Raw genomic sequence first — 22,180 nt, 5'->3', positions numbered from 1 at the left:
GCCTCCACTGTATTTTAAGCTAGTGTGTAGAAACCGTTTTCTCATGTGTGATATATTACTTATCATCGACACATATTTGTCCTTAGGTAGCAAAGTAGGAAACCCATGCTCATGGATTCACAGATCCTAGGGAGCAAGGAGATATGGGATTCTGGTTCTTTGCAGACCTTAGTAGTTCCTATTTGGGGTTGAGGTTGGACACCTCCTCATGTACACAACTAGCATCTATCTTGCCTACATGCATGGGATGTGGAGTGACTTATCTCAATCACTTGGGTAGTGGACCCTAAGCAAGATAGAATGGGTACGACAATGAGATTGCGTACTGAACATGATCACATTAGAATAGCTTGTGGACAGGAGAACGTTGAGCTATTCTACTAGGCAGGACCCTCTACATGTCCTTTGACCTAAGGGGTCATATTGGTCTGTTGGCGAGTCTCTCATCTTTGGTCTATCTAACCGTGATTCTCTTAGAGTCACCAAAGGGTATAACTGGAGTGTTGGACAAACTTTCGAGGTCAATAGTGATACCCGACATGGAATTCTCCACCTATTTAATAGGATAACATCTACATTTTTTGTCAGAGCAGTAGGCCTAGAAAAATACTTGGCCAAATGGATTTGATAAGATGTTTATCAAAAGGATTTCACAAACTAAGTTTTGAAATAGTTTTAGCAAATGCATTTGCGGGCCGACAATGCTTTACTAAAAGGTATATCATGAGTGAGCCCAGGGGGTAGTTAATGTCCACTCCTAGTAGGACTCAACTCGGTAGATGTGGACTTGGAGAAAGAACTTGCACATTTGATGTGATTAGGGGTATGATGATTTGACAGTTATCTTCAGGGTTATGTCTCCATGGAGGCCACTGACGCAATGTGATTGTAGCATTATCTACGGAGCAATAATTGCAGTGGGGCCCACTTGTGGGTTCTGCAGGATCTATCGTTAAATCCCTGCTATGATCCCACTCGCTATTCGATTGACCTATTATAATATATTAGATAAAGGCCCCGCATTTATTGGTTTGCACACACGAATTATTTTTGTGGCATTTGATGCAAAGGGAAAGATTTACATAGTTCTAATGGTGTATAGTGTATACACACCATGGGACGCAATGGGAATACCAATTTAGTTAAATGTTAACTAAAGGGTATTTTGGGAATTGTAGAAAAATATGGATAGAGCTTTTATCCCATTGGATAGGAGGAAATATGTTTATTTAATTAAAAAATTAAATAAACAATTGTAAGTTTAGCTTATAGACTTGTTTTACTAAAACAGTCGTAACTTTTTTTTTTTTTTTTTTGAATGGTTAAAACAGTCATAACTTAATCAACTCTTGGCCAAAATTAATGTGTAAGTACTCATTTAGAAGAACTTTGAAAGATCTACAACATTGTAATTTATGATTTTTTCTAATTCGGCTATTTACTTGTCCAAAAATGAAGTCAAAATTTGACCTACAACATTATAGCGGGAAAGTAGAAAAATTAGAGTGTAGGAGATATCTTAGGGATTGTTTTTTCCAATAAAGCAACCCACGTTTTCTACTTGGAAAAATGCCCAATTTAGAGTTTTCTAAACATCCAAGAATTTCTAAAAATATTCCCCACATTGTTTGGTTTCTATTTTGAAAAAGCAAACTAGTTTGTTTCCAAATTGGAAGCTCCCAATTTTGACTAGTTTCCTTGTTTTTTAAGAATTCTCTAGAACCTTTGGATTGCATCAAAGGCAATTCAAATCTCCATAAATACAAGAAAAATGAATAGAGTTTTATAGAGCTCTTTCATAATCCATGTGCTGGAAATTGAAAGAGACACATAAGAAAATGTGTCCTCTTTATTCTCTCTCTTTATTCATCAACTAGTTTTGAGTTTTTGAAGTCAAAGCTATTCATCCAACTAATCTCCTCAAAGGCATTCATCCAACTAATCTCCATTGTTCTAAACAATAATTCTCATATTATAATCTGATTAAGATTAGATTATAAGGTAAACAAAGAGTTGTTTACAAGATCCTTTGTGCAACAAAAGGAATCCATCGATTCAACTTGTGGTTTCGCGTCGATTAGATCGTCGGCGAATTTTTAAGGAGTAGATCAAGTGAACGAGTTCTTCTGTACAACAACTTAAAGGTATTTATATTTGAGTTTATTAAATCACAATAAAATCAATTAATCCCTAGGAATCCTGGGTTAGAGCAAAATTTTTGTTCTACATGGTTTATTATTCCGTTATGTGTAGCGATTTTGCTCGGGGTTTTTCAACCCTTCTAACACATTTCTGCGGCATTTTAGATATGATGGAGAGTAGATCAAAACTCTAAACTCTTTGTTCATTTTCCAATGGGGATCTGAAAGGTTCAGTTCAGTTGGTCTGCATCAAAATTGGTATCAAAGCTTCCACAGCTTGGTCTACATCAAGGAGATTTACCGTTGAATTAATATAGGAATTGATTAAGATCAAGAGATCTTTTTGGATAGTGGGGATTGTAGAATTGATCTCTTTCATGGAATTGACATTTCATAGGCAGAAAGAAGTTGAGTCACAAGATCTAGGTGGATGGTCAAGGTTAGAAAGGCAAGGAAGAAGATATTTGTGGATTTTTCTCCTATTAGTAGAGATCGACACCTTGGATGTTTGGCAATATGCCTTTCCTTTCAGACAACGAAAGATAATTCCTTTTAGATGAAAAGGTTAAGAAGGTTGTTTTTAGTCTTCAAAAGGATAAAGCACGAGGCTAAACAATTTTGCCTTGCATTTTCCCAAGAATTTTGGTAAACCATCAAACATGATGTTAAGGTGGTTATCAGACAACTTTTTAATGCAACTAAACTTTTTAATGCATGTTTTCTAGCTTTGATCCTCAATGTAAGAGATGCAGTGCACATATAAGAATTCTAGACTTGTATGCCTGTTATGTTGAATCTACAAAATTCCTTCTTGGGTTTTAGCTTTTTGTATTAAAGCGGTTTTGGCACATCATAAGTTTTCCACTTCCCATTTCTCATGCATGGTACCATTATACCTTGTCTTCTTTGTTTCCATTAATTTATCCCAATTTACCCTGGCTTCTAATGAACATTTAAATGATTTTTTCCATCAAGTTTGATGCTCGCAATCTAAACTCTAGTGTGGTCCATGGTCCGCGGCTAAGTCTGGTACATGTTTGGATTGGTCATTCTAGACCACATTTATACAGTCATATAGAAGCCATAGAATAGAAAAACCCTAAAAAGATTTCTTAGCGGCCCCTTAGAAGTCAAATAGCATCCACATACCTTCCAATTGCTTTCAAATACCTTAAGGACTTTGATGAGCAAAGAAGATAGGTTTCTTCCCGGTGAGAGTGTTTCTTCCCGGTGAGAGTGTCTCTTCCGCGTTATCATGGGGCCCAAGCCCTTCTAGTTCCTTCCTCTCGGCGTACGGTATTTAGGGCCCAAGCCCTTCTTGATCCTTTTAACAATAATGGCGAACGGAGAAGATGTTTGGATGCGTGTTGGCGAACGGAGAGGACCATATGACCAAAGGAATCGTGAAGGTGACAAAACGAAGGATATGGATGGTCGTAACCTGAATGTGAAGGCGGGGAATGGCGAAGAAGCTAGGGTTAGAAAACCTCCTAAATTCCTACCAGGTGACTGGAGTTGTAATGATTGTTCATACCACAACCTCAGTAGAAGAAGACGTCGTCGTATCTGTGATGGAGCAAAACCACAGAAGCAGATGCCGAACAAAAATGAAAAAAGCAATCAGCATAAGGCAAAACTTTGGCCGGAGAATGGTGAGACTGTGGTCTGGGACGAAGAGGATTTTCCGAAGGTGGAGGGTCGGGTGCGTGGAAATCGATTTGCTCAACTCGATTGGATTTTGATTCTCTTGTTCGATTCAAAGTTGGAAAGGGGAACGAAGTTCGCTTATGGAAAGATTTGTGGGTTGGTGAGATACAACTGTGCTTCTCTTTTCCTGATCTGTTCCGCCTCGTTTCAAATGTCGATGCAAAGGTTTCAGATTACTTGGTGAGAGGAGATGAAGGTGGGAATGGCTTCTGGGATATTTGAATACAGAGTGATTTGAAAGATGAAGAAGCGGATAGTCTTGCGGCACTTCTAAATGTGCTACAATCTTGCTATTGTTCGCCTTTTCAAGAGGATGAGAGAATTTGGACCCTTGAATCCGAAGAAGACTTTTCAGTTAAATCTTTCTTTGCAGCTATGAACGAGGGGAATATGAGTGCTTCACGTCGAGCTAAAATTTGGACATCTATTGTCCCACCGAGGATAGTAGCATTTGCATGGACGGTGGCGCAAAAGTGTATCAATACTCAAGACCGATTGAGGAGGAGGAACTTCAAATGCCAAGCAGGTGCATTTTTCGTTTGAAGGAGGAAATGAGGAATCACTTGATCACTTGCTTTTACACCACCCATTCTCTTATCAGTTATGGTCCAATGCAATGAAATCTTTTGGTGTAGCTTGGATCTGCCCTAAAAAAATAAATAGGCTATTATTAAATTGGTCTGGTGGCTTTTTCGGTGAAACTGGGCAAGCATTACGGAATGCGCTCCCATATGTTATTGTTTGGAGCATTTGGAAGGAAAGAAACATTCGCATATTTGAGGAAAGAGTTCAGTCGGTGGAGAGGATCAACCTAGTAATGAAAATCGAATTAATTTCATGGATGAGACAAAAAAAAAGGTCTGACCTATGGAACTGGTGAAATATTACGCAATTGGTGTGCTGTAATATGGGAAAGAAAAATAAATCCAAAGATTACGCCGATGTGGGTAGCACCGCCTGATGGCTGGATGAAGCTGAATTTTGGTGGAAGCTATATAGAAAACCCCGGCAAAGCTGGTATTGGCGGTGTGGTTAGAGATTCAAGAGGTAAGATTATGATGACTTTCTCGGGCCCGGCTGGAATCTGTGATGCGAACGAAGCGGAAGCGAGTGCTCTCTGTTTTGGTCTTAGGTGGTATTCGGGAAACAATCTGGGACCGTTACTTATAGAGGGAGATTCTACAAATGCGGTAGCATGGGCGAAGAATGAATCTCTGGGACCATGAAACTTCACAAAATTATTGCCGAAATTCGGGATTTGGCCCGCAAGATTGGTCCCCAAATTCAACACAGAAGGCGGTCAGCAAATAAACTTGCAGATCGATTGGCAAAAGAGGGTGTCCTGTTGGAGTCGATCGCTATAATCATACCTGATTCTCATTCTGAGAGTTACAATGGATAATTTGGAAGTGGCGGGTTGCGTTTTGTTTGTTTTTGTACTCCTGATGTTATGTTTCACTCGATGGTGACATCTTGTCTCCTGCTTGTAACATTCATCATTAGTAATATAGTCAATTTAAAAAAAAAATACCTTAAGGACTTCGATAATAATCCCTCCCACAAGGAGTCTTCCTTCGATTTTATCAAAAAAGAGTTTCAATTGTAGAATTTTTAATAGATTTTGTTGAAAAGCTTTCATTGAACGTTGTTCCTGTAGAACTTCCTCCTCATCTATGATATCCAGATATTTGTATAGGCCAAACGTATGATGTCTGATATGGTATGATACCGATACTTGTCTACGATATTACATCCATACTTCTAGTCCAAATAACTATCATGTTCAAACATGTCATTCTCTTTAATTTAAATATCACCAGTCTTATAGATGTATTTTTAAATGTATTATTATTTCCATATTTTAAGTTAAATCTAGGGCTACTGATATCGGCACGATCATGATTTATTGATACATAGTTGGCATCATATCTCATATTATTAGATCCTCGTATCATAGTCTGCAACATCTTCGATTAAGATTGGTTCATCGACAGCTTCTTGTATATCTTGCTCTTCTTTCCTAATTTTCGGGAAATTCTTTATACCTTTCTGTCTCTGCTCTCTTTTATCAGATATTTTTTTCAAAATCATCATCCCTTCTGTGACATTAAAATGGGTTCTCTTTCTCGGAGGAAGTGTTGTCCATAATTCCCCTGATTTAATGTGCTTGGTTCCCCATTCCCCTCCAATTGGACTCCCATTACCATCTTCTAGTTGTTGAGTGGTTTTGGGTCAATGGATATTAGATAACTATTCTTCCAGAAGGGTTAAAACTTTGGGTTGAGGTATTTTCACTCCCTCATAAGGAGCTCATTATCTTTGTTGGAGGAGAAAAGTTGAGAGAGAGAGGGAGATGAGAAAGAGATATGGAGAAAAGTGAGTCAATTATGTGACCTCTCACATAATATGATATATATATATATATATATATATATATATATATATATATATATGATTAGGGTTACATAAGATTACAAAGACCAAAATACCCTTCAAACACACTCTCCCTCGAGGTAGAGTGCATATATCATACAACCCCAACTTTTTACAAATGTCACTCAACGTAGATTTTCCCAATGGTCTAGTGAACACATCAGCCAATTGATCTCCAGATCGAGTGAACATAGTGCACATCTCTCCCTTTTGTAGCTTCTCACGAATGAAATGAGAGTCCACTTCGATATGCTTCGTCCTCTCATGAAAGATTGGATTTGAGGCTATATGAATAGCTACTCTATTATCACAATACGAGCAAAAGTGACCACAACCAGGTCAACTCTCAACACATGTGAGCCATAGCTCGATTCTCCGCCTCTGCACTAGATCTAGCTACCACATCTTGTTTTTTACTCTGCCATGATACCAAATTTCGTCCAACAAAAGTACAGTACCCTGTGGTCGACCTCCTATCTGTTGGAGATCATGCCCAATCTGCATCAGTGAATCCTTCCAACCTCACATGATTATGTTTTCTGAAGAACAAGCCTTTCCGAGGAGCGCTTTTCAAGTACTTGACTATTTGAAGAATTGAGCCCCAATGGGGGTACGTGGAAAATTCATGAACTGACTAACCACTCCCACCGCATGTGAAGTATCAGGACGAGTCACAGTCAAGCAAATCAATTTGCCAAACAGTGAATCCTTCCAACCTCACATGATTATGTTTTCTGAAGAAAAATCCTTTCCAAGGAGCGCTTTTCAAGTACTTAACTATTTGAAAAATTGCTCCCCAATGGGAGGTGTTGCGGTTGAAATTGGTGATCTACTTAGGTGGCTTAGGAAGAGCTGATGTGGGCTTATGCAGTGAACAGAACTCGAATATTCCTGTGCAAGGTAGCAAACGGTTAGACGACCAACCCGGAGTAGTTACTCCAGGAAGGCCCTCCGATGCTTAAGTCAGTGGATGCAACAGGTAGAGAAAGTCTGCTATAAATGGTAAATTTTGGGATCCGGTCCCCTACCTTTGAGCCTTAGGAGGCCTTTTATAGTGGGGGCTTGAGTATTGGATTACCCTTTTGCCCTTGGGACAGGTTTTCGTCTGTTGATTGGTCAATCTTTGCTCCTGCCTTTATACCCCCTACCGGTGTCGGGTTGTGGTTGGGCGAGGCTTACACTGAGCCTTTCCTTTTTAGACTGTAATGACCTTATTACCCCTTGTGGAGTGGTGAGCCCATGGCTTTGATTTCGACGCCACGTGTCAGCCAGTGAGTGGGAGATTATTTGACCCCCATCAGTTGCCCCCCAATCCCTTAAGTCGATGTGTTCGACTTGGGGAAGCATATTAGTCAGTCATCTTGAGTAGATCAAACTAAATTTTTTTTTTTTTTTTTTTGCATGTGACGAACTGATTGGGCCGAGACGAACTCAAGTTCGGATGAACTGCTTCGGTCTAGCAGTCTTTTGTCTTTTTGTGCAAACTTTGCGTCCAGTTCGGCTAAGGACGAACTGAAGTTGGACGATCTGAGTAGGCTGTACTGAAATTTGGACGAACTGCTTTACTGCAGTAGTTTTTTGTCTTTCGTGAAAAGCTAGCACCTAGTTCATCCTATGGACGAACTGGTGGTTGCCTTTTTGGACGAACTGCCACACTTTGGCAATTTTTGTCATTTTGTGAAAGCTGGCACCCAGTTCATCCTTATGGACGAACTGGTGGTTGCCTTTTCGGACGAACTGCCACACTTGGGCAATTTTTGTCCCTTTCCGAAAAGTTGGCGTCCAGTTCATCCTTGGTACGAACTGGATAGGCCGAACTGAAGGAACGGACGAACTGTCATCCTTGGACAGTTGTTGTCTCTTTCTGAAAAGTTGGCGTCCGGTTCATCCCTGGTACGAACTGGATAGGCCAAACTCAAGGAGCGGACGAACTGCTATCCTTAGGCAATTTTTGTCCTTTTTTCGGAAAAGCTGGCGCCCAGTTCATCTTATGGATGAACTGGTGGTTGCCTTTTCGGACGAACTACCACACTCGGACAATTATTGTCCTTTTGTGAAAAGCGGGCACCGAGCTCATCCTGTGGACGAACTGGTGGTTGCCTTTTCGGACGAACTACCACACTTGGGGCAATTTTTGTCCTTTTCTGAAAGGTTGGCGTCCAGTTCATCCTTGGTACGAACTGGATAGACCGAACTTAAGGAGCTGACGAACTGCCATCCTTTGGCAATTTTTGTCCCATTTTGAAAATTTGGTGTCCAGCTCGTCCTTGGTACGAACTGGATAGGCCGAACTGAAGGAGCAGACGAACTGCTATCCTTAGGCAATTTTTGTCCCTTTCTGAAAAGTTGGCGTCCAGTTCGTCCTTGGTACGAACTGGATAGGCCGAACTGAAGGAGCGGACGAACTGCTATACTTAGGCAATTTTTGTCCTTTCCTGAAAAGTTGTCGTCCAGTTTGTCCTTGGTGCGAATTGGATAGGCTGAATTGAAGGAGCCGACGAACTGCTATCCTTAGGCAATTTTTGCCCTTTTTTCGGAAAAGTTGGCGCCCAGTTCATCTTATGGACGAACTAGTGGTTGCCTTTTCGGACGAACTACCACACTTGGGCAATTTTTGTCTTTTTGTGAAAAGCTGGGACCCAGTTCATCATATGGACGAACTGGTGGTTGCCTTTTTCGGACAAACTGCCACACTCGGGCAATTTTTTGTCCTTTTGTGAGAAGCTGGCACCCAGTTCGTCCCAAGGACGAACTGGTGGTTACCTTTTTCGGAAGAACTGCCACACTCAAACAATTTTTATCCTTTTTCCGGAAAAGCTGGCGCCTAGTTCATCTTATGGATGAACTGGTGGTTGCCTTTTTGGACGAACTACCACACTCAGGCAATTTTTTGTCCTTTTTTGAAAAGTTGGCGTCCAGTTCGTCCTTGGTACGACCTGGATAGGCCGAACTGAAGGAGCGAACGAACTGCCATCCTTTGGCAATTTTTGTCCCTTTTTGAAAAGCTGGCACCCAGTTCGTCCTTGGTACGAACTGGTGGTTGCCTTTTTCAGACGAACTACCACACTTGGGCAATTTTTGTCCTTTTCTGAAAAGTTGGCGTGGTACGAACTGGATAGGCCGAACTGCCATCCTTTGGCAATTTTTGTCCCGTTCTGAAAAGCTGGCACACAGTTTGTCCTTGGTACGAACTGGTGGTTGCTTTTTCTGACGAACTGCCACACTTGGGCAATTTTTGTCCTATTGTGAAAAAGCTGGCAATACAGGCTATACAAGCTGCTTGCCTTGGGGGTCGCGTTGCAATAAATGATGTCAGAAGGGTGATGACGCGTGGCATGATTCTAGCCACAGAAATGAACCGGCGTGATTTGGTCGGGGGTCCTTTTGGCAGAGAGGCTATAAAATGGGGTGAGGGGTCCCCATGCTATCATTTGCGTTTCTATTTTCCTTTTTTCGGAGCAGAGTTCAGATCGTCTTCGGCTTGATAGTGTGTGGCATTCTTGAGGTCGGGGCCTATTTAGGACGGTAAAATCTCCTTCCTTCACTTTCTCTTTTTCTTTTGAGATTCTTCTTGTCTTTCCTCTTTATGTTTGAGTCTGAGTTCGAGTCTGGAGGGTCTTCCTCTAGTTCTTCTACGAGCAATCCCTCCGAAGAAGTTGAGATTCTCGAGGTATCGGGGGACATTTTAGATTTGGGAGTTAGACCCAATTCTCCGAAGAGGGCCGAACTAGATGAAGGAGGGAGCGATGATGAGGACGAGGACGGTGAGGACGAGGAACCAGAGAATCCCTTCGAGGGAGGTTCTTTGGAGGTCCGGGCAAGGGTTCGCATGGATACAAGTCCAACTTACAATATTGCGTCTCTTTATGAGAAGAACGTTCTTCGAGAGGATAGACTAGATTACATAAGGGTACTGTATCCCAGATCAGTTCGGTCTTCGTATTGCCATAGAAGGAAATCGGTCTTGTAACCCTTGTGTGGATGTCTGTGTTTACGAGGAGACTTTAAAGGGAGGCTTCAGAGTTCCCATCAACCCTTTTGTAGCCGAAGCCCTTTGGTACTATGATTTGGCCCCGGCTCAAGTTGCTCCGAACTCATGGCGAATTTTGATCGGCTTCATGTATATAGTCCGAGTGAATCTTCAGAAGATTCCCTCATTAAGACTTTTCAGGAGGTGCTTCTCTGAAGAGACACAAGGAGGGCGGCTGGATTTACGTCAGCTAGAGAGCCGATGTAAAAATGGTAAAGGGGAAGCCTACTTCTATCCATTCATGGAAGAATAGGTTTTTCTTTATTTTCCAAAGGGAAGGCTGGTTGGTACCCACGAATTGGTCGCGACTGAACACCAAGGCTCTTAGCCGACCTCCGACCCTCGAAGGAGAAGACTTGGTGGTGTTCGAGGCTATTTGTGATCATGGTGCTGTCCACTGGAAGGAGTTCATCAATGAGCCCACTTTAGTGCAGATCGGAGTTAGTAGCGCCACAGAAGCTCGTAGGTGTCTTAGGGCGACTTGTCCGTTGTCTTTCTGTTTCTTTTCTTGTTCTTCTTTTCTATATATATAGCCGATCTCTTACACTTGTCTTTTTCTCTTTCGACAGAAATGGCAAGTTCATCAGCTATGGATAAAGTGAAGGCGCTTGCCTGAGGAGGTGGTGTTTCCCGGGGTGGGATCGCTCCCCAAGGTGGAGCAGGACGAGGCAATCCGAAGAAAAGGCTGTCCGAAGTGGTTACCATTGGAGAGATGCGGCCGGGCAAGTCGGTCCGTCATACTTCGGGTGGTAAGTCTCTTACAAGGAAACTCATGGGGGCCGGGATCCCTCTTCCAGCGAGCTGGTGGAGGTCACGGGCAACATTCTTGGTGACAAAGACCCAGTATTTCGTCCGAACTGGGCTGTGTTAAAAAAAAGACAAAGGCCTAGGTGAGCCCCGTGTTGCTAAGGAGATCGTTTTGAAGAGCCGTCTTCCTAAGGACAAGGCCTAGGCTTACGATCAACCTTTGGAATTGAGCATCGAGGGTCTCTTCTTTGTATGCCACGCAAATTTGGGTGGGTGACATTGCTGCAGAGTCTAGGAGGATTTCGGCGACAATCACCAGCCTTAATTCCGAGATCGGTAATTTGAAGAGAGATGGCATCAAGCTCGAGTAGGATGTGAGTGATCAGGATGTGGAGATTGAGAGGCTAAAAAAAGATTTGGTTGATTATGAGGTGAGGTACAACACTGATTTTGAGAAGTATAAGGCGAAGTTAAAAGAGCTTGGGAATGAGAAGGCTGCTGCGGTAAAGGCCAAGGAAGATGAACTTTATCTTCTTGCGGCGGAGTCATATACTGAAGGTTTTGATGATTGCAAGATTCTTGTTGCTGAGAAACACCCCGACATTTTACTGGATGAGGTTGTCCTTAAGCCGGCTGAAGTTCGGGCGGAAGATGTCAGCGAGGCTCTTGCAGCCCATACCCCATCCACCGAGCAGCAGGAAAACGCAGCTGAGGGTTGAGCCTTTGCTTTTTTTGTGTTCTTTATCTTTTTGTACTTGGCCTAGAATCCCACCGAATGTATCTCTCTTTTTGTTAATGAATGGGAATTTGTCTTGTCTTTTGTGTACCATGGTTGTTTGTGAGAGCTTCAACCGGTTTTAATATGTCTAGGCTTGATCCCTGGGGCCTTTTCAGCTTGTTTTTATTTTTCAAGTTTCGTTTCATCCTTACTGCGGGTTGACACCCGAAGTGGAAGGGATGTGACCGAACTCATCTTACCCAGGCTCAATGCCTTGGGCTTTTTGAGTTTTTATTTTTCAAGTTTGGCTTCATCCTTACTGCGGGTTGACACCCGAAGTGGAAGGGATTTGACCGAACTCATCTTGCCTTGGCTCAATGCCTAGGGCTTTTTGAGTTTTTATTTTTCAAGTTTGGCTTCATCCCTACTGCGGGTTGACACCCGAAGTGGAAGGGACGTGACTGAACTCATCTTCCCCTGGCTCAATGCCTTGGGCTTTTGAGTTTTTATTTTTCAAGTTTGGTTTCATCCCTACTGGGGGTTGACACCCGAAGTGGAAGGGACATGACCGAACTCATCTTGCCCGGGCTCAATGCCTTACGCTTTTTGTACATCTGGTGGGCGCGAACTAAGTGGACAAAGGAGAAAGGATGTAAAAGAAAAGGAAAAACTATTTCATTATCTATTTCCGTCTCTTTGTACATTGATATTTGGATTACAAGACGTGGAACAGAGTTATGGGGAGGACTTTTCTTTGTTCTATTTCTTCTTTACTGTGCTTCTATTGATAATACTTTCTCAAATTCTTGGAATTCCTGGCGTGAGGTAGAGGGTGGCCCTCTAATGTTTCCAACCTGTAGCTTCTGGGTCGGATGATTTGTGACACTCGGCACGGTCCTTCCCAAGTTGAGGAAAGTTTTCCGACCCTTCTAGGCTGGGACACTGCAGCCCTTCTTAGAGCCAATCCGCCGACGCGGTGCTCTCTGGGGAGCAACTTGCCATTGTGGTACCTGGATACCATTTGTTGGTATGCGGCAATTTTGATCCGTGCATCCTCTTGGAGCTCTTCCAGCAGGTCTAGGTTTGCGCGGAGGCCCTCACTGTCGTGAACTTCATTGAAATCCTCTAGTCGAGGGGAATTAGCTCCGATTTCTACTGGGATCACTGCTTCTGTCCCGAATGTGAGGTTGAATGGGGACTCTCCTATGGGAGTTCGTGGCGTTGTGCGATAGGCCCATAAGACGTGGTACAACTCGTTGGCCCATCGACCTTCTCTCTCATCTCTTCTTAATCCTTTGCAGAATTGTCCTATTTGTCACTTTTGTTTGTCCGTTGGCTTGTGGGTGCGCGACGGAGGTGAAGCATTGCTCAATTCCAAGGTCTGTGCAGAACTTTCTGAACTTTACGTTGTCAAATTGCTTTCCGTTGTCTGTAATAAGGATCTTGGGGATCCCGAACCAGCAAATTACAGACTTCCAAAAGAATGTTTGTACATTCTGCTCTGTGATTTTTGCTAGCACTTCTGCTTCTACCCATTTTGTAAAGCAGTCTATTACTATGACGAACTGACGGCGTCCAGGTGCTGGCGGGAAGGGCCCCAAGATATCCATACCCCAAGTAGCAAAGGGCAATGGACTTAAGATCGGGGCCAGCATTACCGCGGGCTAGTGACTAACGGGAGCAAATTTCTGACACTTTTCACATTTCTTCACAAGTTCTATCGCATCTTTCCTTAGAGTTGGCCAGTAGAGTCCTCTCAGTAGGATTTTTTGCGTGAGCGCTTTCCCACCGAGGTGTTTTCCGCATATCCCTTTGTGAGTTTTTCGTGAATGATGGGTGGTGACATTTTAAGTATGGCCAAGTATAGGACCTCTTGTACAGGGGGTTGCCATCAAAAGTGAAGCGTGCTGCGCATCGCACGACTCTCCTGGCTTCTTTTTTGTCATAAGGTAAGTTTCCGTCCCGAAGGTAATTGATAATTTCAGCCATCTAGCTTGGTTCTTGGTCGATTTGCATCAAGTCGGCTTTGACACTCTCAATTGTGGCTTTCTTCATGAACTCCACGTAGATATTCCCAAGATTTGTACAGCCTGCAGCGGCGAGACGGGAGAGGACATTTGCCTTTATGTTTTCTGTTCTCGGTACTCTGTCGATCTTGAAAAGCTCAAATTTCCTAGCGACGGATTGGACTTTGGCGAGGTATTTCGCCATTCTCGTATCTCGAGTCTCATAGTCTCCTCGGACATGGTTCACGATCAGCTAAGAATCATTGTACGCCTTTAACCTTTTGGCGTTCACTTGAGTTGCGAGGTTCATTCCGGCTATTAGCGCCTCGTATTCCGCTTCATTGTTGGAGGCATGGAACCCGAACCTTATTGCGTATTCAAGGGTGAAATCCCCTTGACCTGTGAGGATCAGGCCGGCTCCACTTCCTGTTGCGTTGGATGACCCATCCACGCACAATTCCCAAGGATCTTCGTTCTTTTCGTCGCTGTCTTTGCCATTTGACAATGCTAGTCTTTGCTCCTGCCCCCGAGTGCGGTTATGGCTTCCGCACTTGGGGGTTGGTTGCGGCTTTCCACACTAGTCTTCTCCTCAGTGGGTGGTGTTGGTAGAGTACACTCTACGATGAAATCTGCCAGTACTTAGACCTTTATAGTAGGTCGCGGTTGGTATTGGATGTCTAACTCACTGAGTTCCACTGACCATCTCACCAGTCGTCCCGATGTGTCTGGTTTATGAAGGATCTGTCTGAGGGGTTGGTCGGTTAGAACCCTGATTGTGTGAGCTTGAAAATATGGCCTGAGTTTGTTGGCGGCCATGACCAATGCGTAGGCCAACTTCTCTGCTCTCGGGTATCTGGTTTCGGCTTCGTGCAGGACCTTACTGACGTAATAGATTGGTTTTTGCTGTGCTGCATCTTCTCAGACCAACATGGCTGCCAGTGCCAACATGCCAACAGATAGATACAAAGTTATCTCTTCACCAGGTTCCGGTTTGGAAAGCAGCGGAGGTGAAATGAGGTACTGCTTTAACTCTTTAAAGGCTGTTTGACAATCTGGCGTCCATCGATCAGTCTTGATTCCTTTTATGGCTTGAAAAAACAGAAGACATCTCTCGGCCGACTTCGAGACAAAACGACCTAGTGCTGCAATCATTCCTGTTAACCTTTGAATTTCTCGAATGATGGTTGGTGGGGTCATCTCCACCACTGCTTTAATCTTTTCCGGATTGGCCTCAATCCCTCTTTGACTAACCATAAACCCCATGAATTTACCCGCGGTGACTCCAAAAGCGCATTTAGTTGGATTAAGCTTCATGTCGTATTTTCTTAAGACCTGGAACGTCTCCTGGAGGTCAGCTAGGTGCTCATGGGCTTTTTTTACTTTTGACGAGCATGTCGTCAACGTACACTTCCATGTTCCTGCTTATCTGCTCTTGGAAAAGTTTGTTAACCAGCCTCTGATATGTCGCTCCAGCGTTCTTCAAGCCGAATGGCATGACTCGATAGCAATATAATCCTTGATCGGTCATGAAAGCCGTTTTTGGTATATCTGATTCGTGCCTTCTAATTTGATTGTATCCTGAAAATGCATCCATGAAGCTTAGGAGTTCATGTCCTGATGTGGCGTCGATGAGCTGGTCGATTTTGGGAAGAAGGTAGGTATCCTTCGGGCAAGCTTTATTCAAGTCGGTGAAGTCTATGCAGATTCTCCACTTCCCGTTAGATTTCTTCACCATGACCACGTTTGCCAACCAGTCCGGATAGTTGATCTCCTGGATAAAATCGGCGCGTAGAAGTTTTTCTAAATCTTCTCGGATAGCTGCTTGCCTTTCTGGGGCGAAGTGCCTTCGTTTCTGTTTAACCGGTTTGCATGTCGGGTCGACACTGAGCCTGTGTACACTCACTTTGGGGTCGATCCCCGGCATATCATCAGGAGTCAACGCAAACACATTTGCGTTGCTCTTCAAGAATTGGGCGAGCTCCTGTCGGAGTCCTTCAATCAAGGATCAGATTGGGACAGTTTTCTCCTTGGATTCTTCATACAATGGTATTCTCAATAAGTCTTCCGCTGCTTCGTTCACAGCGATCTGTGCCTCGTCACGGAGGTCAAGAAGTATTGGCAATGTTTCAGAGGCCCTTTTTCCTTTAAGGGCGGTAGCATAACATTCTCTGGACTGCTTATGATCTCCGCGAACTTCCCCCACTCCTTGGGGGGTGATGAATTTCATTTTTTGGTGGTACGCTGAGGCTATCGCTCAGAGCAGATTCTGACCTGGCCACCCTAAAATGGCGTTATAGGCCGACGTGACCTTCACTACCAGGAAGTTGATCATAGCGGTAGCCTGATGGGGTGTTGTCCCCACGAGGACGTGAAGTTCAATGGAACCTTCAACTTTGACTATCTCACCCGAAAACCCATACAGGTTTGAGTTGGCGGGTCTTAGGCGATCTTCTCCGATTAGCATTTGCTTGAAGGAATGGTAGTATAAAATGTCTGCCGAGCTCCCGTTATCGACTAAGATCTTTTTCACCTCCCAGTTAGCGACTAGCATGGTTATAATCAGAGCGTCATCATGGGGCAGGGTTACCATATCCAGGTCCGCGTCGGAAAAAGAGATGACATTCTCAATCTTGGGTTTCTTGTTAGAAACGTGTACGGCATTGACCTGTCGGGCGTACGCCTTACGTGCTGCTGATGAAGTTCCCCCTGCGGCTGGCCCTCCGAGGATCATATTTATGACCCCGGTGGGTTGGAAAGGGAGTTCTTCCCTCTGAGGGCTTCTTTGTGAGGACGACCTACTTTGGTCTCTTGGGGTTGGAGTCCTTCTAGGACTGCGTGTGGGTCTTCTTCAGGCGTACGGTTTCGGGATTCTCTTTTTGGGCGCTCCTCTTTTCTTACATAGCTTCTAAGATATCCCCTTTTGATTAGGAGTTCAATCTCCTCTTTTAGGTGTCGACACTCATCTATGTCGTGTCCTTGATCCTTACGGAATCTGCAGTACTTCGATCTATCCCGCTTGTTGCCTTTGGATTGCATTTTTGCTGGCCATCTGAGGAAATCCTCCTCCTTAATAGCCACTAGTATCCGGGTTCTGAAGGTATTGAGGGGGGTGTAATTTTCTTCCACCCTGCGCGGGCTCCTTTCCCTCTTTGGTTGCCTATCTTCTCGTCGGGGCTTTTGCGAGGGTCCCTGTTACGGCCTTTCGTGTTCGTATTCTTTTCTTTTCTCAGAAGTCCTAGGAGTGGCACTTTGCCATAGGGCTGCTATCGTTTCTTCGACAGAGATATATTTCTCCGCTCTTGCAATGAGATCGGCCAAAGAGGAAGGTGTCTTGCGGGCCACTGATCGCTTAAAGTCTTCAGAATTGGAGCCTGAGAGCATTGCATTCAGGGTCGTTGAGGGGTCTAAATTTACCACTTGCAATGTCTCCCTGTTAAATTGGCCCACGAATTCTTTTAGTGGTTCGGTGGGCTCTTGCCTCAGCGCCATTAGTGAGACGGCAGTCTTACGGGGTTGCCTGCTGCTCATGAATTGCCTGACGAGGCTGTCTCCAAGCCCCGTGAAGGAGTCGATGGAGTTGGGCTTCAAGCGAGCATACCAGTCCCTTGCAGCCCCTATTAATGTTGTAGGGAAAGCCCTGCATAGAAAGCCGTCTGAGACTTCGTGAAGAAGCATCATGGTCCGGAAGGTCTCAATGTGATCGATCGGATCGGTTTTACCATCGTATTGGGGAACTGGAGGCATTTTAAACCCGTGAGGAGTGGGGGCACTTAGGATTCTTTCCGTAAAGGGTGACTCGTTGGTGAAGGGCTTTCAATCAGATGCCTCACATCCCCTGGCCAGCTCCTCGATTCGATGATCAATCTCCTCCAATTTCCGCTCCACTCGGTCAGCCCTTCTTTTGAATCTTTCAGTCTTTGTTTCGGGGGCGTTCACCTCGGGGCTTGAGGTGGAATCTGATCTACTGTCAGCGGCCCTCTTTTGAGCACGGTGCCTCGCTGGGCTAGGATGATCGCTTTGAGATCGATGGGTTCGAGTGGTCCGGGGCGGATTCGGCATATGATGATGTCGGTGGTCCTTCGGGGTAAGGATCTTGCCTCCTTGATGATCTGTGACGCTGCTCGCGGCTGGCCGGTGGATGAGGAGGATCGGGATCATCTCCCCTTCATTGATCAGGGGGATCTTCCCAACGAACTTGAGGTTGAGGCGGAGGATTCTAGACGAAATTCTTGTATTGCAATGTCAGGTCTGCTACTTGCTGGACTAAGGCGTGGTATTGTTCGACAGTAGGCGTTATCGCTTGTGCTTGCGGTTCGGGAAGCGCCGATGGTTGTCCTTCCATCTGAGGGGGAGGAAATACCACTTGAGATGCAAGACGTGGAGTACGAGCGTTGCTCTCGCACACTGGTTGAATAACTCTGTTCGGTATGGCTCGACTGGTTCTCTTAGCCACCATGTTTTTAGATCAGTAATGGCTTCTTGTCTGGGTCCCACGGATGGCGCCAATATGTTGTGGTCGAAATTGGTGATCTGCTTAGGTGGCTTAGGAAGAGTTGATGTGGGCTTATGCAGTGAACTGAACTCAAATATTCCTGCGCAAGGTAGCAAACAGTTAGACCACCAACCCTGAGTAGTTACTCCAGAAAGGCCCTCCAATGCTTAAGTCAGTGTATGCAACAGATAAAGAAAGTCTGTTATAAATGGTAAATTTTGGGATCCGGTCCCTTACCTTTGAGCCTTAGGAGGCCTTTTATAGTGGGTGTTAGTCTGTTGATTGGTCAATCTTTGCTCCTCCCTTAATACCCCCCGACAAGTGTCGGGTTGTGGTTGGGCGAGACTCACACTTAGCCTTTCCTTTTTAGATTGTAATGATCTTATTACCCCTTGTGGAGTGGTGAGCCCATGGCTTTGATTTCGACGCCACGTGTCAGCCCGTGAGTGGGAGATTATTTGACCTCCATCAGGAGGTATGTTGAGAACTCATGAACTGAATAACCACCCCCACTGCATTGGAAATATCAGGGCGAGTCAAAGTCAAGTAAATCAACTTGCCAACCATTCTCTTATACCTGCCTTGGTCTTCCAACAAGTCTCCCTGATCTAGATAGTGCTTCACATTACGATCCATAGGAACCTCAGCAGGCTTCGTTTCCAAACATCCCATCCCGTCTAATATATCCAACACATACTTCCTCTAAGACAAGAAAATACCACCTTGAGCATACGATACCTCTACTCCCAGACAATACATGAGTCGTCATAGGCCTTTGGTGCAAAACTCTATCTGAAGGAACACTTTTAGCTTTTGTATCCCTATCATGTCATTTCTAGTATTGATGATGTCATCCATATACACTATCAGGCAGATAAATCTAGCATCAGAATGGAAACTTAACGCTGAGTGATCAGCAGCACACTGCTTCATACTAAAGCATCAGAATGGAAACTTAACACTGAGTGATCAACAGCATACTGCTTCATACCAAAGCGCATAACGACCTCACCAAATCGTCCAAACCACGTTCGGGGAGACTGCTTCAGGCCATAGAAGGCCTTAGGAAGACGACATAATGTCCTCATTTCCCCATGTGCAACATACCCCCGTGGTTGCTCCATATAAACCTTTTCGGTGAGGTCACCATGTAAAAAATCATTATTCACGTCCAACGGATACAACAGCCAGCCCCAGTTTACCACCAAACAAATAAGAACCCGGGCAAAGGGAATTTTCGCAACTGGAGATAATCCACCCCAATCGTCTAAGCATAGCCCTTTATAATCAAACGGGCTTTCAAACGTTCAACGGTATCATCTGGCAAATACTTAATGGACTGCAAACTATCTAAGCACCGAAAGGTAGCGGAACCAACTGCCAAGAGTCATTGGAATGAAGAGCATCCATCTTAGCATCCATAGCTGCACCCTAACCTGGATGAGCTAATGCTTCTGCAATAGATTTAGGAGTAACAAGAGAAGACAAAGAACAAAGAAAGCTCATATAGGAAGGAGAAATGCGATCATAAGAGACAAAATGAGAGATATGATGTGCGGAAATGTGTGAACTAGTCTAAAAAGCAATTGGGGAATCAAAAGGCACTATAGATAGCTGATTCCCTGAGGGAGACCTGTCAGACTGGGAAGGCAGTTGGACGGGTGGTGTAACTACATAAGATGACAAAGACCAAAGTAGCATGCACTTTGGTGTTGTTTGGTTGCACAAGAAATATTGAGAAAACAGGATGGTTATTGCACAAACTCTTCAAATTAAGATAACCAGTGGGAATGTGTTGTGCGGTGTTCGAAACAATGTTGTCTTTTGGCAAAATATGAATCAGTGGTATCCTTAGTGTCACCAAGGTCTCTCACATCTTTTATTCTTAAGTGGGCATGGATTGATGTACGAATGCAGTAACTGAGAAGCACGTATTATTACTGCCATATGAAATAATGCACGGTAAACGTGCATTATTTCAGATGGCAGTAAGTATATACTTAGCACTTGAATCTGTTGAGACTGTTGGCCTTCACTGCTTCTTGTTATCATTTTTGTCCTCTGCCTTCATTTGTGCAACACATGCTTCATCCCATTCTTCAACATCCATGCTTGGATCTGTAGATGCTTCATCCACATATAAACCTATACATAAATACATGCATATATGTAACATAGGCATTTCTATCATTAGGTGTCATGATATTTTGAATGGATGCTTTCATGCAGTTGTACAATGACATGATTGTATACATGATATAGGATGTGAAGTCTCTAGTCTGTACCCTCGTGCAATTAAGAAATATTTTGCTTTTCATGTATCTCATTTCCCGTTTGTTTACTTCATGCTTCGAAACTTATGCTAAGTTTTCTGCTATTATTTGTCCTTGGTTTGCCTCATGATTTTCAGTCTTGGAAAGTATGTTGAATTGAAACAAGCCGATCTAAAGACGTTGGGTGGAACGATTCAGAGAAATGCTTAACCAGATGGGATTCATTATTCATTCATGCTCCCCAAAGAGTCGGAACATTTCATCTAACCAGGTTTGGTTTCTGCATTGTGTGTTCAGAAATGATGATTCAGATCTTCAGCACATTGCTTCACCAGTCAAACCCACAAGGTGGAATCCCATGTGGCCATCATTTGCCATAATCTATTCTCTTGTATAAATATTCACACAGCTAACCAGTATATATCTGGGTTCCAAGTGAATATAGCATTCCCTTGATTGCTTGTCTTTTTTTGTCCCTTTTAGCATTGCTAACAAAAGAAGCAAACTCTTACTCATTTTAAGAATGCTTTTCATTATTATTCAGAAAGGGCAAAAATACAGGGATTATTTTACTTGGTGTTCCTTCTTCAGCTTTGGTTCTCGTCCTTCTTCCCCTTTTACTCCCAATAATTATCCCCAACTTAGCCTAACCTTACAAAATTCTAAGAAAACCACCACCAATAGTTGGTAAGAAATAGCAATGGCTACATGCTCCAATGAAACTCTCCAAGCTGTCAAAATGTATTAGCTTGTCCAAAAGAACAACAAGGACTTTTCTTTGGCTCACAAAAGAAAATAAATTAATCTAAACTACCTTCCCCTTAGAAGGGTATAATGCCAGAAAACAAAAAACATTCGGTTCGATTAAATATCGGTGCTAGAGTTATCTATTTTGCTTCTCTCTATTTAGGTGCCAGAGTTAAAGAGGGTTTGAAGATTCAGATAGATGAGGGGCTTTAGGAGCTGTTTAGATGTGGGGGAAATTTTTTTGTAGGAAATGAATTGTCCAATGCCTGGTAAACTCATTTTCCATGGATTCTTCTTCCAAAGAAAAAAAACTTCCTTGTTTTTCAAGGAAAACTGCAAACCTATTAGCCCCTGGAATTTTATTTTCTATAGAAAATATCATTTTCCATAATTTTCTTTTCACTAATCTAAACGCCCTATTAATGCTCGTTAGTTATGTATTTTGAGAATTGATTGTGATTTCAAAACTGATTATTGGACTCAACATTAAGGCCCAGTTCGTTTAAGATTTTGACAACCGATTGTGAATGCCAATAGGCTCTGTTTGTTTTGGATTCTGAGAACCGATTGTGAGTTCAAATCTGATTTAACAAAGTATTCCTAAATACACTACAGAGGGGTAGCCTGGGGAAGAAAACGGGTACTTTTCTTAACGAATAATTCTACAACCCAGGTGTGACACATTCATAGATCTATCGAAGCAATGGGGCAAAATATGGGCAAATAGAAGTGTTATATATAGAAAAGGGGTTTTATAAATTGCACCCTGTACTTTAGCTTAATCTAAAGAAACTACATGTTGTTGCCATTCGAAAAAGAAAAAAAAAACGAAACTACATGTTGCCATTCAAAAAAAAAAAGAAAAAGAAAAGTACATGCTGCCATT

General features: G+C 43.4%; 1 protein-coding gene across 2 annotated transcripts in view; it reads left to right on the top strand.

Moving 5' to 3' along the window:
- Positions 1-21,129, top strand: part of SVR1 (pseudouridine synthase family protein) — an 80,727-nt gene extending 59,598 nt beyond the window's left edge. The window contains exon 10 of one of the 2 annotated variants that reach the window (XM_077364681.1): positions 20,845-21,129. In XM_077364681.1, the coding sequence (XP_077220796.1) occupies positions 20,845-20,944 (100 nt within the window). In that variant the 3' untranslated portion in view covers positions 20,945-21,129. Of the gene's footprint in view, positions 1-20,684 lie in introns of both variants that reach the window. The other variant, XM_077364682.1, reaches the window with a different exon arrangement.
- The last annotated feature ends 1,051 nt before the right edge of the window (positions 21,130-22,180 follow it).

The sequence above is a fragment of the Tasmannia lanceolata genome, unplaced genomic scaffold (genome assembly GCF_043159265.1).
Source record: "Tasmannia lanceolata isolate RefF3 unplaced genomic scaffold, GAP_Taslan_0.1 ptg000020l, whole genome shotgun sequence".
Taxonomy (NCBI): Eukaryota; Viridiplantae; Streptophyta; class Magnoliopsida; order Canellales; family Winteraceae; genus Tasmannia; species Tasmannia lanceolata.
The sequence above is the reverse complement of the archived record's forward strand: the minus strand, read 5'-3'. Positions and strand labels throughout refer to the sequence as shown.